Source organism: Pagrus major, chromosome 23 (genome assembly GCF_040436345.1).
Source record: "Pagrus major chromosome 23, Pma_NU_1.0".
In the NCBI taxonomy this organism is placed as follows: domain Eukaryota; kingdom Metazoa; phylum Chordata; class Actinopteri; order Spariformes; family Sparidae; genus Pagrus; species Pagrus major.
This window is the reverse complement of record NC_133237.1, coordinates 3219621-3237662: the sequence shown is the minus strand read 5'-3', so window position 1 is coordinate 3237662 and position 18042 is coordinate 3219621. Positions and strand designations below refer to the sequence as shown.

Here is an 18042-nt window from a genome sequence, read left to right as displayed (position 1 = left end):
TCTTGAAAACAAGTTGTTAAAGTAAACATCATGCTGAGCTACAACACAAAGAAGCTATTTGCTTCAGTGCATTTGGTTAAAGTTCATTTTCCCAAAAAAGGACCGGTAATCTTTTTTGTAACTGACAGTACAGTAAAAATTTCCCCAACACTTTCTGACAATCCATTCCCACCTCATGTCTAAATATTCTGTTTCAACCGGAAATGATCACACTGAGGAAACAAAGTGCTCTCATGTTCTTTTGCAAAAGATTTTAAAAAGAAAATTATCTCTGAAACATTCAACACAAAACATCTCTTGATCACATCTTGTGATCTTTATGTCACTTTGTGTGTTTTTATTTTCTTAGATAACCCAATAGCTCTAACTGTGTTTGACTGGAGAACATCTTTCAGCAGAGTTTTGGTGTTGGTCTCTCAGAATAAAGGTGTGACTTCTCACCACGACATGTAGCAGAGGGAGAAATCCACCCAGCAGACAGAGGACAGAAGACACAGAGGACAAGTTCGAGAACTATGCAGAAAATAGACCAAAATGCAGTGAATAGGCTGGTTTTGACGTAAAGCTGAAGAGGTATTCAGGCAGGCTAGCTGTTCATGCTGACAGAACAAAAAGGTCAGTTTTGGCATTATACTTTCTGAAGGGCACATCAGCTAATTCTGGTGCAAAGGGGAGTGTTTATCTTTTTCTCATGTGTTTTCGGGTCAGTGCTTTCTTTAAATCAGCTGCTGCAGCACACAGACACTCCTGATGAACTGCAAACCCCATAGAAACTGTCAGAGGTTTCAGAAATCTTGGAGCTGTCACTGAACATCACATGACATACTGACTATTTAAAAAAATAAAACACACACACAGATTGAATCTATTTAAAGAGTGACATTATTTTGCAATTGTGTTTTCAAAATTAGCACTATGTTGTGTCTTTCATTGTCAATGAACTAACTGGCTGACTGTTAAGATATGATGATGATGGATGGATGGATGGATGGATGGATGGATGAGAACGACATTAATAAGGAGGGAAACATAAACCCAAGACCACCCTGCTGTGTTAGAGCCGTTAGTCGTGCAGAGGATGAGAATCAGTGTTTCCTCAGCGGGAGGCCTCTGCTGCTCAGTGTCAGGTGCAGATCAACGTGTATGATAGTATTCTCACTGCACGTCAGAGAGCAGGAAAACAGCTTAAGCTTGCAGCACGCTGTAAACTCATTTCCTGAGAATCACTCCTTGTGCCAGCCACCCAACCTACCCAAACCACTCCAGTAACAGTACTGGCTGTAGATCTTCTTGCTATTTGGCATTTTGTATTTACAGATTAAAGCGGAGTAAAAAAATATCTGCTTCTTGTCTTCAGTCGCATCATTTTTCGTCTGTTTCTGCCTCACTGTGCAGGTTAACCTCGCCTGCTACGTGCTGCTGAGCCTCAGTCTGCTGTAAATGCTGTAGATGAAGAGATTTTCAGCGCAGATCCACACTGGCACGGCTCTGCGCAAACAAGACACACAACAGGACAGGACAAATGGCTGACATCAGATAGGATACAGTAGCATGTATTTAATTAGCTATTTAATTAAGCATGGAGATGCTGCAATAGGAAAAATAGCGGCAGATGCCTGATGATAAAGGATTCAGATTGGGATCGGGGCATGTTTTCTGTGACTTTCCAACGAGAAATGTGAATGATACTTTCGCTTCAGAGGAGGGCCCGTTAATCCTTTAAAATGCAGCATTTTGCCGCATTGTTTTTTCACAATTCTTACAATATTCAAACTGTATTTTTAGAACGTTCCTGATTGAAGTGGGCGCATTTGTGTTTGAGGAACAAATAAAGTATTTTGAATCGAATTGAACTGAATGTGCGCTAACGACCGCATGGAATGAAGAAGTAATAAAGTACAAATAAAACGTCTACATGAATCATATCAAGCAGCTAAAATAACGTGCATGCACGTAGTCAAATAGTGCATGGTGTTTGTGATTCACAGGAGAGTTTAGGGTTAGATCTCCCACACTTCTGTACAGATGAGTTATTGGAGCGCACAGTGCTGGTGACATTACAGGACACCAACAGACAGGACGCTGCTTGTATGTTAACAGTGACACCAGATGAGGTCGAAACATATTAGGAAACATGTTCAGTATTGTATTTAAACTTCGGCGACGATAAGGCGTCTCATTGTATACAGTTATTATATTACATGCTCCTGATTGGTAGTCACGGGGTTTCGTATGACATATGTTAGGTTACAGTGTCGTCTCATTTTACGAGAATTTTTTTATTTACTGGAGGACCTGCGTGCAGGCTGCAGGTCAGCCCATGCACGCATAGTCGGCGCATGTATTGCTGAAGATGAAATGTTCTTATATAAACGCGTTCCTGACTGTGCAGGCTGCAGCAGGCCTCATTAACGGGCCCGGTTACAGCCTCCGTTGCTCCTTAAAACGCGTAAATGATCAGCGGCGCGAACCAGCTGCTGTTTCGCTGAAAGTTGTGTCGATAAATTGTGAAGTAAAAAAACATACTTGTAGGTCAACAAGAAGGGGAATGCAGTATTTTTTGAATCGGTTAACTTCTGATGAGCGTTCATCTCGAGCTTAGTTAATGATTTATGGAGAGACCAGTCGAGATGTTTGTCTTTATACCAGTCAGACTGGTTATATTGGACCACGCCGGTGCCCATCACTGGGACAGCATGGCGTCTTCCTCGTCATCTGCACGGAAGCTCTCTCTCTCTCTCTCTCTCTCTCTCTCTCTCTCTCTCTCTCACACACACACACACACACACACACACACACACACACACACACACACACACACACACACACAAACAAGAGAAGCTTCAAGGTGTGCAGTGGCCTTGAACTTGAGCTCATTACATATGTCTCTTTCTGTCTGCACCCCCTCTCCCCTCCCTCGCTCTCTCTCCGTGTTAAACTTGACCTTGACCCTCAGGGGCCAGTCTGACCCCCCCTCAGCAGACCACACTATGGGAGAGAGACTGACTGTCTGGGTGGTTTGTGTGTATGTGTGTGTGTGTGTGCGCGCGCGCGGGCGGATGTGTGTCTGCAGGCCCGCAGTGTTTTAAAACTTCAGAGACAATTCAGTTGAAATCAGAGGCCAGTTGGTGTGAGCCTGGTCCTCACTGAAATACAATAATATCAGCTCTTAGTCAAATATGGGATGGAGGAATATACATATAAATAATATACAGTCATATTCACTCTGCCGGTGGCTTCATGTGAGAGAACACAAACGGCTTTGACGCTTACAAGATTTATTTCTACTTTATTATACAGTTTTAGGCTACTTTATTTTTTATTTTATTTGACTTGAACTATAAACTTCATTTTGACATTGGGCGGAGCAGTTTGACAACAAAAGTAGAGCCTACTTACTGTGACTCTTTCTGGAGCTTCCAGCAAATTAAATTGAAAAACAATTTCGGAGTGTTAAGATGTATTTCTTATTTCCGTCTTGATTTATTTTAGAATATTTACTTTATAGGTGATTTATTTTGAAGTGTGAAGTGTCTGCCAAACACTCGAACGGGAAATAAAAGATAAATCGGACAAAATACAAAAAGAAAAAAAGGAAAACAACTTGAGCGAACTATTCTTCTTCATTTCTTTTAGTCACTTTAATACAAACAGAAAGAAGTTGCCTCACGGCTCAAAGCTTTAAATTCATATTGTGCTGCTGTTTTTTTTAAAGATCATTTCAAGTGCTCATAAATACTTAGATGTGTCTTTACTTGCAGCTCGCCTTCTTCTCTGAACACACCGTATTATTCACTCGGCGTATGCTCAAAAAAAAGTTATGGAGATGACTTTCCCCCTGGCTGTAGTGGAAGCGAGACGAGAGAAAACAGCCACATCTGTCCCCCGCTGCTTCCGCCTTCATCACCTGGAGCCGCTTCACACCTGCTTCTTGCGTCTGCTGCTGCTGGCTAGTGTTGAAAGAATGAGTTTCGTGATTGCTTTTCTAAAATGAGATCTAATATAAAAGAAAAAAAAAAAGAAATGAAATAAGTGTATTCGAAGTAACACGGCTCTCCAGCTCCTCTGGTTCCCTAAAAAAATAAGAGAATTTACGCGTAGCAGCGGTGCGCATTCACTGATCATCCAGCCAAAAATAAAACAAAGTCAAACCAGATAAAATAAAATCAAACACTTGCCCACTTCTGCAGCCATTAACTAAGAAATACTCAGTTTTTATCGTGTCTGTCCTCTCTGAGTTCAGCATTAGGCCTGCAGCTCGTATTGTTGGGCGGCGGGCATGATTTCATGCTTTCCGCAGATGCAAATCATTTTGTAAAATGATGAGTGTAATGTCTAAAAAAGGTTAGTCTAAAAAAATGCTCTACCTACTTTCAAAATAATGTGCGTAACATGGCGTCTTATACTCGTCACAGACACTCTTACAGATAGTCCACTGAAGGGATATGAGAGGACGGTCAGGGTTACAGATTTAATGTTGTCTGCTCACACTGACATACTGTATATTTCACTAACACTACACTAGATCCTGAGTTCAGTTGCTTAGCCGATTTTAACACTCAGTTATCTTCCCATTGTTTTCACATTCAACAATAACATTTAAATCTCACACCTGTCGCTGTAGTTGTGCATGCAGTGTGTCTGCGCGAAGAGGTTGATCCTGAATTACAAAGTTCTGCGAGAAAAGAAATCAGAATTCCTCTCAAACAGCAGTAGGCGCAGTCTGAAACCCTCTCTCATAAATTCAAATCCATAAGCAGCCAGTGAAATGATCAGGCAAAGTAACGCGGCTCAGAAGTGCCGTGAAAACCTTTCTGAAGCTCTTTGAACCGAAGCCATATTTCTCAAATCTCAAGACCTCCAAAATCCTTTTCCATAAATCCCCTTTACGCTTCCTCCAGTCAGGTGGTGTGAGAGCGCACATAAACTCAGTCCGAGAAATGTCCAAGCGGGTACAATTATTTTAATAATCAAATGTTCCTTTTGAAAAGCTGGAAATGCTCCTCATATATTAGGATTTTTAAAATACTTTTATGACAACGATAAACTTTTTTCATGCATTTGGCAGCGCCGGTTGTAAGTCTTTAAATGTGTCCATAACTCTGTGTAATATTGAACAGCATTGCACCGGATTTAAAATAATTATGATATTTAGAAGAATTATATATATATATATATATATATATATATATATATATATATATATATATATATATATATATATATATATATATATATATATATAATATATATATATATAATATATTTTATTTTCCAGTGTTAAAACACATGTTGACTTCATGTGTTCAGCCGTGTGTCTACAGCAGGTGTATTCACAGTCACTGTCCACTGAAAACAATATGAACATGAAATGTTAGTAATTGGTTCAACTATTTTCAATTCCGTCTGCATAAGCGCGCGCTCCTAATGCGTCTTTATGCAAAACACAACGCGTGTGTTCAACTGATTTATATTTTGTGTCTAAACTCACAATGATAATGTCACTCTTCGTGGCAGCCTGGAGACCAGAGACTTGAGTTTGACATATTGCAGCTGCACGAGGAAACCCGGCACATTCAGTGAGCTGAACCGCGTCACGAAGCTCATGCTCTTCTCGTGCCACAGCCTGAGCCTCATAAAAATATTTTTTCTTTGACTGACAATCCCCAACAAGTCTCTTCTTCTCCTCGTTTTTTTCTCTTGTCCCGTCACGTGACCGTCCGGTCTCATCCAATGGACACGCTCCCTCCCTCCCTTCGTGGTCCCGGGGGCTTGTTGCGTCAAGGCTGCGGCTGGGATGTAACTGGTCGGCCGGCCGGTTACCGGGAGTCTTTGCCTCCGAGCGAGCACCGTCACAAAACGGTGCAGCAAGGCAGAGCACGCGTGCTATGACAATGCGCATGACGGTACATATGAATTACCTGAGCAGCGTGTGAGCAGCAGAGCCAGCGGTTAGAGAAGAACAAATGCGCGCCACTTCACCTCATTCAGCCAATGTAGCAGCTTAGCGCACAGGAGCGGACAGTCTGAGAGGAATCGGCGACGAACGGAGGCCAGACCGGGAAAAGGAGCGCCTATGACAGCCTCCCTGGTCCTAAACCCTCGCTGGCCAGCGGACACGGTAATGTTTGTGTATGACAACAACTTGGACGACCTGAACAAGAACATGGAGGGGCTGGTGGGCAGCAGCAACTTCGCCGCCAGCCAGTGCCGCAACATTATGGCGCACTCGGCGGCCGCCGCTGCTCTGGGGGGCCACCCGTCCGGCCTGGTGCACTCTTCGGCCGGCTACCCCACGGTGGATGTGTCCGCTTCAGGCTCCAGCGAGACAGGCGCGTCTTCGGGGAAGCAGTGCGCGGCCGGACCGTGTCCTGCGGCCGCCGTGCCTCACCAGAGCTCCTCGGCCGCCACCGCGTTACCGTATGGCTACTTTGGTAACGGCTACTACCCGTGCAGGATGGGGCGGGGTTCTCTCAAGTCGTGTACCCAGGCGGCCGGAGCCGCCCTCAGCTCTCAGTACATGGACACAACGGTGAACTCTGACGAATACTCCAACCACCGAGCCAAAGAGTTCGCGTTTTACCACGGCTACCCGAGTCCGTACCAATCCATGGCCAGCTACCTGGACGTGTCGGTGGTCCAAACGCTGGGCACCGGAGAGCCGCGCCATGACACCCTGCTCCCCATGGACAGCTACCAGCCCTGGGCTCTGACCAACGGCTGGGGGGGACAGATGTACTGCTCCAAGGACCAAGGACAGGCTGGACACCTCTGGAAGTCCGCTCTGGCTGGTAATACACCGTTTATGTTCTCCTTTACAGTCTCTGTACAGTTAGGCTATATAAAGGAACTCTGTGTCACTATCTAGAATAATGTACGGGCTTACTGCCAGACAGCATTTAGTAATGTGGGACTTATGATGTGATAGGAAATTATAGACATTCCCTTTAGATTTACCAATTTGATGACATGATTAATAGGCTCCGATAGTTAAATACATTCTGCATACATTTGGAATAAAGTTACATATCTGAGATCAGTTGATGCAGAGGTGCAGCTGATGTTTATCTCAGCTCAAACTATCCCATCGTGTCGGAGGACGTTTTGTGCAACTGGTGCGTAAAATACAAAAGCGGACCATCAGATCATCGCGATGTCAGATAATTCAGAGATGAACTGTTCTTATCCGTTACCACAGAGGGTGTTATTATTCAAATGTCTGCCTCATCGTGCTCAGTAAGGTCGTGTCATTTATTAATCAAAAGGTCATATGTTGACTGGTGCCAAGAGAATCTTCTGTTAAACTGACAATTAGTTAATTATCTGGTGACAAATGCTCATATTGTATTGTTAACGTCGCGATAACACTTAGCAGAATTATAATGAATTAGCTATGTGCACGTGAGCCCACTGGACTGTGTTGTCATGTGATTTTGTTTTTAAGAAGGCCGGTGTGGCTCTGCTAAAATCTGATTTTATTCATTTTTTACACTGAAATCATACAACGAAATAAAATTGACCAAAAACAACACAATGAAAGAGTCAATGACACACACACACACACACACACACACACACACACACACACACACACAGACACAGACACGCTATATTTGGGGACAGGTCAGACTGCATGGTCGTGCTACGTGCAGACATCACACATCCACCATGTTTTTTAGTCTGAGTCGCAGGATGGATGGCCAATCATCTCCAAGCATAACGTCGCTGTGCTCCCCATTTAATCCACAGTCACTGAAAAGCAACACGGCGCACTTATGTCTGTGCAAGACTTGAAAGCTAGAAAGCTTGAAGTGTAGAAGTGTGCCCCTGTGTATCCAGCCTCGTCCTCAGACTGCCCTCTTCTCTTTGTCCCGCAGATGTTGTGGCGCACCAGCACGACGGCTCGCCTTTCCGCCGGGGCAGAAAGAAGAGGATACCGTACACCAAGGTCCAACTCAAAGAACTGGAGAAAGAGTACGCAGCCAACAAATTCATCACCAAGGACAAGAGGAGGAAGATCTCCGCCGCGACCAACCTGTCGGAGCGGCAGATCACCATCTGGTTCCAGAACAGGAGGGTGAAGGAGAAGAAGTTCGTGGCCAAAGTGAAGACCACCGCGCCGTAGCATGCAAGCTGTTGCGCTTTGGACGATTTAGTGAAGGTACTTGGTGTATTTGCGTGTAAACATTAAGAATGAACTGAGATAAATAACAGAGAATGGAGACAATAAAGAAACTCGGCGTGGTACTCCTGACAGACTAAACTGCGTTCCCGTGTGCGTCCACTCATGGAAGAAAAAGACGAATAAAAAAAGGACATAAAGGACAAAATAAGATGAAAGAAAAGAACCAAAGCCCTCTGATAAACCTTCTCAGAGGCATCCTGTAAATACAGCACCCTCCTGCCTGCTTCAATGTAACTGTCTGTCCACTGTCTGTGTTTTACTGTTTGTCAGTGTTGTCCGTGCCCATAGCCTATAGCCGAAAACACACTATTATCCTGTTCATATTGTTTATAAAGCCTGTAAACCAGTAATCAAAGTATAGTGCAACACTTAATAAATTCTTTTAATCCTGAATTAGTCTCCAGTAGCTCTCATATACTCACATTTATTGATATGTAAACTGGCACCTTTGGATTTCGTGCGCGTAATTTTCTTTCTGGTCATCTCCTCCGCCAAACTATGCCCGTAAAATGTGCAAACACACCCGCAGTTTGTTCATATCAAAGGCTGAAAGCTGATAGCCGCAAACTGGACAAACAGAGCGGGATGATTCAGAGTCCCCATTCAGATTCCAAGTGTTTATGAGACTGTGAATTCATATTTGGATCAGGCCTCCCTCTGGTGCATCACCACAACAATGATATCCATGTCCTGCGAGCACTTCACAGGCCCGGATAGACCCGTGTGAACAAAACGTCCCACTGATTAAATGAACGGAAAGTATTCACATTCTTTACTGAAAATGTTGAAAGTGGAATTCAGACACATCGGAGCATTTGCGATAAAATGTACTTCAGTGTGAACAGAAAATTGCAAATTTTTAAGGATTTCTTTCTGTCTAATGTGAAAGTTTAGTTGAAAAGCTTTTCACTGTATGTTCCATAATATCTCATAACTCTGAAGACCTCATTCTGTAAAGTATCGCGACAATGACACGGAGCTGAGATGAAGATTTCAATAATTGGAAATTGCTGTTGGAGTAAATGTTTTCAGTTTAATTACATGAAATTCACTTAATTTGATCTGTCACCAATTATATTAATTACTGAATGGACCTAGTTGTTTTCTGTTTCTGAAAATTGCGTATTTTGCAGGTAATTTAAAGTTCATGATTAAAGCTGACAAGATTTTATTTTTTTTAGTATGAAGCTTTAGGAATCATAAAAATGTCAAATGTATTAATTAAAAACACAAAATACAATCATAGACACATTTTAAAAGGAACCTTGAGCAGAATACTTTCTGCATGTGGAAGTGGCGCAGACAGCAGACTCGTTTGGAAATGATTGAATAGGTAAAACAGAATTATTGCATCGAAGCAATTTTTTTTTTGTTTCAAGCGCTCTAAAACGTGACGGAGCTGCGCGTCTACAAACAGGGAACATTCCGGGAATAGAGGAATGCAATTGCCCTATTGTTTGTGCGTCCTGTAGCCTGCATTTTGTTGTGTGTGCGTGTGTGTGTGTGCGTGTGTGTGTGTGTGTGTGTGTGTGTGTGTGTGTGTGTGTGTGTGTGTGTGTGTGTGTGTGTGTGTGTGTGTGTGTGTGTGTGTGTCAGAGAGAGACAGACAGACAGAGAGAAGCCCTTGACCTTGAGAGTGAGCAGCTATAGGCTCGGCTGTGACTCAAGTCTCCCTCGGACCCATTTACGACAGCTGAGCGTTGTGTCGTCTGCTCTGGTGGAGACGACCCCCCTCCCTCCCACACACACACACACACACACACACACACACACACACACACACACACACACACACACACACACATGCATAGCCACACTGCGGCTGCAGTCATAGGTATCAACACAGTTCCTGCGCTTCATTGATCCACTCCTGCGGCGCCTTCGCGGTCACAGCGGAAAGTGAGCTGCAGGTACACGATGCACGTCTGCATCAGCTCTGCAGAGGGTTTGTGGGTCATCATCAACAGCAGCAGCTTTTCAAGGATTATTGTTTCCACAAACACGTTGTTTTTCTAAAAACGTCAGCAATTCATCCAAAACACAGCCGTGCGTGATCTTTTTTTTTTTTTTTATAGAATCCGCAGTTTTCGTTTCCAAACTTACTCTGAACAAAAGCCAGTGTGCTGCGGTTAGAGAGCAGGATTTTTCTGTTGGCTTGCTCAGTAACTATAATTATTTGCATATTGTTGGTGATGTCCAAAACAGACAGACAGTAGAGCTCATGATCGTCACATAAGGCCTGTGCCAAAGTCACCGTGGAGGACACATCACCGCTGGTGATTCTGTCAGCGAAGAGTGCAGAACAGTTTGTGACTAAACTAAAGTCACTGAATTCTGAACTTCACAACTGCTCAACACATACACCAATTAGTTGTTTGGATTTATTGCAGACTTTTAAAGCTCCACGCACAGTCACGCAGTGTTTTGTACACTTGCGGCGTCATTCAAATAGAAACAAATCGCAAATTCTGCTTAAATGTTCGGCCCTGAATCATGAAGTCAAATGATTTCTAACGTGGGCACGGTGAGCATATGTTTACAATAATGGTGCGAAATGCACGCAGTGGTGAACTGAGAGCTCTCAGAATAAAACACTGTGCAGTTTGGCCCACAAGAGACAAATCGACCTGAAAATCTGCGCAAATGCGCACACACGTATTTTACACGATTTAGTTAGAATACATTTAATCGAGCAACTTCTCAGTTGAATAATAATATTAAGACCGTTATTGTGGTAATATTTCACAGGTTTGACCAAAATATTAATTCACAATCTCGGTGGTGTGTAGGAAGAGGCTCGATCCTCTTGCACTGTTGTCTAAAAATGAAAATACAATTTAAAAAAAAACAATTCACATCAATGCGTCATGCATGGCCTGAGCCATCGGGCACTACACCAGCCTAAAGCCACCCTGAGTTAGGATGTTAGTTTTTTGAAAAGGTTGCCCCTCTTTTGTCGCATCTTATTTACCTTTTTAAATACCAAACAGACTCCGTCACATTGACTCCCCTCGGCGTTCATTTTCCCCAGACGTCAGCTACACTTTGTAATTTGATGCTACGGGCCTTCTGCAGTTTGATGGAAACCACAGAATGTCCTTTAGATACAATAAAAGAGACGGAATGTGCATGGCGAGTTATTACTATATAATGTGAGTCATGATAGAGAGAGAGAGAGAGTCTACTGTATTTTAATTCGTATCATTCATGTATATAGAATATTAGTATTTGCTGATATGTTATCTGTGGCTTTAAACACAGTTAATATACAGTTTCAGACGCTTTTAAAAGTGAAATCAAACTTTCAGCTGGACGTTTAAACAGACGGTGAATGGGAGTGAAACGGGCAGCTGTGGCCTTCTCTGCCCAAAACAGGTCTAAGGGAGCAACCAGGCAACAGTCAAACTATTATAGAAAACAGAATAGAAAAGAATACTATAGAATTGAATAGAATATACAGCTGCATATTGACAAGGCTGATTGATTGTTTCTATCAGGGAAATATTAAATTCGAGCGGATCTAAATTTACAAGCTGAATTCCGGTCATTATAAAACCGAGGTCTATTTCTTGTGTGTGTGTGTGTGTGTGTGTGTGTGTGTGTGTGTGTGTGTGTGTCGGACCGTTAAACATTAACATTGAACTTGACAAACGGCGGTGTGCGCTGCTGGCCTGTTGACTCTCTTTACTGCTCCGGCTCTGTCCTCCTTTAAAACCAACAATACTGACGGAAGCCCTGAAGCTCATAAAGCTCTGTCTCCCCTTTAGTCCAAATACCAGAGAGAGGAGGAGGACTGCGAGCCGCACCACACGACTCATGTGGTCCTTATTCTCACAACACAACAAAATCACACACACGTTAGATTCATGGACATGGGCTTTTTCTAATTCTGGCATCACATAGTCTTACTTAATAATATAATGCAATATATAATTTAATATAATATAATATAATATAATATAATATAATATAATATAATATAATATAATATGATATAATATAATATAATATAATATAATATAATATAATATAATAGGAACAGTCTTGATTTATGATAATGTATTTTATTAAGCAAATTTGAATAAACTGGCATGTATTTTATTACATGCAACACTTCCACATGGAGTGATAAATGAGCCAAAAGTGGCTCAACGGACTCAAGGCTGTGGGCAATAGTGGAATGTAAATAAGAATATTTACTAAAATTCTTCATTGACTGATTTTTTTCTGCCTAAACAAACAAATAATCAAACTGTCTTTGTTTTCATGACTGAATAAACTGAATAAACAAACTGAGCTGAAAGGACAACACAATTTATACTGTTTTACTTTGTTTATAAGTGGCGGACCCTGCCACCTTTCTAGCTTCAAAGAACAGTTATTCACTTATGGAAAAAACAACAACATATTTCAGAGTTTGTATTATTACCACATTCATATTGTAAATATTAAAATTCTGAATTTTAATTCATTCTCCAAAACTACATGATGCTCCTTTAAAGAGGTCATATTATGCAAATTTTCAGGTTCATACTAGAACAGGTTTACAAACGTTAATTTTCAAAAACACATTTACTTATATGGTGCATTGCTGCAGCTTCCCTTTTCACACTGTGTCTTGAATGAAAGTTCTAGCTACAGAGTGAGACATCCCGCTTCTTTTCAATCTTTGGTGAGAGTTGCACATGCTGAGCAAGGTAGTGTGATCTAAAATAATGCTGCTACAGCAGTAGCAACTGTATGTCTGCTGACTGACAGGAGTGTAAATATTTTATAATACATATATAAATATATAAACCATGCGTTTCAGGCAGAGCAGGAGCAGTGTTTTCTGTGAGAGAGAGTAACTCCCTTCGGTGTGGGCTTTGGGCTTTTTCACTTAGCAGACCTTTTACATGCACAAAAATGCTTCATAACACAATAAAGAAAAGGCAAAAACACAAAAAGCATAATATGACCTATTTAAGATTTTACACAGAAAATATATAATCAACTACAGTATGATTGTTGAGACTAAACTGCGCAAAACTGAAATGTTAAAATGAGCTCCACTTTGGCCAACTGCAGCATACACAATGCAGCACTCACATTGAAACACCAGGTAACAGGAGGTGATAATATAATATAAGCTAATATAATCTAAAAGGGGTTATTACAGACAAAAAGCTTTATAAAGTCTAAGTACATTATGGTAACAATAAAAGACAAGACTTTTATTCTAAATAGTATTTTTACATCGTGGGGTAATTTCACTTAAGGCTACTTAAAGCTTCTGTTGGTAAGATAGTTGAGTTTTGAGTCGCAGAACTCAACTTGTCAAATACTGATGCTTTCAGATGGTGGCCAACCCAAACAACTATCCCAAAGCATCAGTATTATTATCTTACCAACAGGGGCTTTAATTTTACCACTGGCTATGGATTATGGATTATGTGTATACATTTAATATTACGAGGAAAGTTATTAAGTAAGTAAGAACATTTCCAAAGAAAAAAATTCCATAGAGTAAATCAATAGAATAAGAATCCAGTTGAGAAACAAATGATGAAATGAGTCTCACACAGACTGAGGACAGTTGCAGCACAATCAGCTTCAAACTACAGTCAGGCTACATGCACCACCAAAACTACAGCTACACTACAGCAGATGTCAAAGGTCAGGCCTCATGGCCCCCTGATAATCCATGGAATGAATATTCATATGACAACAGATGTTAGAGTGGAGTGAAAGGAAATAATAATAGAAACAAATCAATCAGTGGGAAGAAGTAGTTTTGTTTTTTTCTATTTGGACTTTTTCCAAAAAGACCATTCACAGCTCTGTGTTTCATGTCAGTGGAATGAAGCAGAGATGTCGGTGTACGCGCTTGCATGGTTTGACCTGCTGTGGTTGTAAAAGCAGAAAAAAACGCAGACACACAGCTGCACACTCACAGAGGAAAGCTGGAGAGTCAGCAGAGCGGGGGGACTGAGATCCCAAGTCACAGTATTTCATTAAAAAGAAATAAAAAACGTTTTTTTTAATTTAGAATCCGACCTGAAAGTTTACGCGTTTTGTAGTACAAATAGCCAGACCAGTGGTGGAGGAAGCTTTCCAATCCTTTAGTTTAGTAGAAGTATCAAAACTACAACAGCAACAAAAAATGTACTTCTTAAATAAAAGCATTCATTGAAAAAGTCTCTTATGATGTGTAAATATCATAAGCAAAATGTGCTTAAAGTATAAAAAATTAAAAGTATTTATCAATCACAAAAATGGCCCTTGTGAGTGTTTTACTATTATAGATTATACATAGTTAACGATCTAGTTGGTTGAACAATTGTATTTGGTAGTGTGATCTACAGTTTATTCAGTTTATTATATTTTATAAGCTCATGCAGGGGAGGAGTACAACATTTTTGACCCTGTACATAATTATTGTCCATTGGCCTCCTCTCTGACTCATCCAGCCAACATGGACTTTTCTTGCTCTGCATACTTTCTTTCCTTTTAGTGGCGGGTGGCAACCAGCTCTAAGGCACAGTGCCACCATCGACCCGGACAATGCGCCAATGAAAAGAAATGGCAGTTATTTAAGTGGCTCTGGATTGTTTACATGATATCATCATCTCTGTGTTATTAGCATATCAATATTTCATTTTTAAATATGATTATCGTCAATACTGGTGTATTGCAACACCCCTACTAGAGGTATAACTACACCACTTTCAAAGCACCAATCAGTGCTCAGAATATACAGAGGAGGACCAATCATGTTCAATTCAATTCAATTCAATTAAATTCAAAGGGGCTTTAATGGCATGAAAGTTTTACAACAATGTTGCCAAAGCATCAACACACAACTTGTCCAAACATTCGGACAGAACATAACAAATAACAACACAAACACAACACCAAGATTGATTTACATTAATTATATATACAGTATATACAGTGTGTGTGTGTGTGTGTGTGTGTGTGTGTGTGTGTGTGTGTGTGTGTGTGTGTGTGTCGGTCACTCACAGTCCCTCAGGTTGTGGCATGTTGACACATATTGGGCAGCAAGCCATGCCCTATCTCCCTCTCCCAGGAGTATTTTTAATTGTGATATGTCATTCAGCTCTTTGAACTCTGAGATTACCGAACTGAATTTATTAAAATAAATGTTCCTGGTTTCGTTGAATGTTTACATTGCATCTCTGTCTCAACCTCATCTGTCGTTGAATGTTCGAATGTTCTTCGTCATTACTGTGTTGACTTTTAAAATCCCAACCAACTGTGACATCACGCACATGAGGAGAAACTTCACAAATGTTCTCTCTAACCTCAAACCTGAACACACTACAAGACTTGAAAATAATGGCTCATCCCATACTACAGGATGTTATTAAGATCATCATGCCAGAGGGAAAGATGCTGCACCTCACGTGATCTCAAATATAAACAGATGGAGACAACTTGCTGTCGTAACTTTAATACTTTGCAGCAAGAAAGGAGTCTGAATGATAAACTGGTTGGAGAGATGCGGTCAACATGGACTGTCTATTGTACAACGAGAACAGGAGATGAGATTTTGCCATCAGTTTTATTATCCGCCAGCTGTAGTTTGCTAGCTAAAGTTAGCCTCAAGAGCTAGGGTTGTTTATTTTTAGTCTTAAAGTAAAAAATATGTATCACTCTCATTGGCTGTTGTGAAAGTACTGATGTTATGATAACCGCGGCCCTCCAGATTTTGATTCCTTTATATCCTACACGTTTGATATTTATGGGGGTGGCCCCAATGAGTCTGGAGCAGTTCAGGAGGTTTAAGACTGGATCTGTACACCCCCCACATTAACAAATAATCTGAGCCGACCTTCTGGACCGACCGGACTCTCTAGCCAGCTTTCTCTTGTGATTGTCAGGATGATCAAATCGGGGTTAAATCAGCCTGATACTCCCGTAGTGTGAGCCTAGCCTAACTGCTGTGTGACAAGGGTTAAAGAGGCTTGTTGTATCTTTAATTAATTGATACAGTAATTCATATAGTTAAAAACATAGTTATAAAGGTTACATATTATACATTTGGAATAATTTTATTTGTCGTATGAGGAATTATAATTTGTGAACAGCGACTAATGCCGACCACAAGATGGCAGTAATGTTTTGAGCTTACCAGTGTGAGTTACAAGTGCCACAAAGAAGTGACGCAAAAATGCAGAAAGTAAATTTGGAGAGAACTGTTTTTGCTAGCACAAGAGAGACGTAAAAACAGTGCAAAGCCATGCGTTTACCTTTCAGTAAAAGGTCAAAAAGTTCAAACGTGATGTCCAGGTCATTTTTTGGTAGAAGTTACAGCTTAGTTCCCACGGGGCTGAAAAGATCATTAAATGGTGAACTTGTTTAGATTCATTTTCTGGAGGACATTATGAATGACACATACAAATGTCATTAAGGTTAAGAGTCATTTTTAAATCTTGTTTGAACTTTGAAAGATTGGTTGAAAGATGGTTTTTACCAGGGATAATTGCACAGCTTGTGCTAACAAGAACTAATGTTATCATTAGTAACCCACATTAATGTGACTACAGCAAATAAGGCTAAAATTATCATAGAAGATAAACAGCAACAGCAACAGTGACTAGGGTTCGGGCTCAGACACTAAAAACAATGACTCATGCTTGACCCGGTAAAAGATAAGCAAGTTTGGGAGCAGAAAAGAGACCAAATAAAAGAACAGCAGACGGGGGTGATGTCAGGAAGAGACAGCATGAGCAGAAAGTACTACAACAACATCTTTTGAATTTTTGTTTTTACATTTTTGAATTGCCTTGGTTGAAAAACTTTAGCGTGGTCTGTTCTGTTTTTTGAAACCTACCAGCATACTAAAACCTATTGAAACATGTAACAGGGTTCTGACATAATATTTAGGGAAATAGGTAAGTAAAGGGGGCCCACATGAAGAAGAATGACCTTTGTGGAATAAGACATAAAGAAATTACTTGCTGATCTATTTGTAAATGAGCAATGTAAATATTATATAGCTAGTGAGTAAAATCTTTCCCTTTCTCTTCAATTTTCTCTTCAATACAAGACATGTGAGCTTGTTAGAGGTATTGTCTTTCTTCATGGTGTTATTTTAAAATGCATACATCACAATTAATCTAAAATGCATGTTATCAAATGCGTATGTCATTAATCAAATCACTTCAACTAACATTTGGTTGGAGACCTGATTTATCCATCGGGCCCACAGACTGAAGAAAATGTCGGATTGAGTTTACCTAAAACTAGCAGTTAGTCTGAGATGTTGCTGTTGTGTAGATATCAAAGACACCAGAAAAACACAGTACATAAAATAAGTACAGTAGAAAGGTCAGATAGGTGCTGTTTAACTATATAGGTTTGAATGATAAAGTCAGGAATGAAAGTGACAGCAGAAATAAACAAGTTTATTGAGCTCACGTATCTCCGCAATGCAAATCAATAGCCAACAGCGAACGGAGATCCTAGTGAACACATGGGAACATCCATGTACCCTACCAGTCCATGAGAGAGCAGTTGTCTAACATCACAAAACAATGGCAGCACCCATGGGGAGGGGGTAGGATGTAGCCTATTCGGCATTATTTGTATTTGGCTTGTGAATACAATGTGAATAGATGCATTTCCAAGAATAAAAGTGCAGTAAAATGTCATCTCATACTTCATCAAGTGTTGTTTCCCTCCTCTGTTTTGGGTTGCACTGCTGAGGGTTCACTCATGTGTCCACCTGCCAAAGATACATCTTTTTGATATGATCAGTGGGGATTTTGTTAACTTTTGGCCGGAATGCTTGGAGGTCAAAAGCTGGAAATTCCAACTATCAACATAGACTGGAATCTAACATTATATGAAAC

At 40.8% G+C, this 18042-nt stretch overlaps 1 protein-coding gene across 1 annotated transcript; it reads left to right on the top strand.

The window, feature by feature from the left end:
• Window positions 1-6076: 6076 nt before the first annotated feature.
• hoxb13a (homeobox B13a) lies at window positions 6077-8125 on the top strand. Its single transcript, XM_073494789.1, has 2 exons — window positions 6077-6791; window positions 7878-8125. The coding sequence occupies exons 1-2, from the start codon at window positions 6077-6079 to the stop codon at window positions 8123-8125; spliced, it is 963 nt and encodes a 320-aa protein (XP_073350890.1).
• Window positions 8126-18042: the final 9917 nt, after the last annotated feature.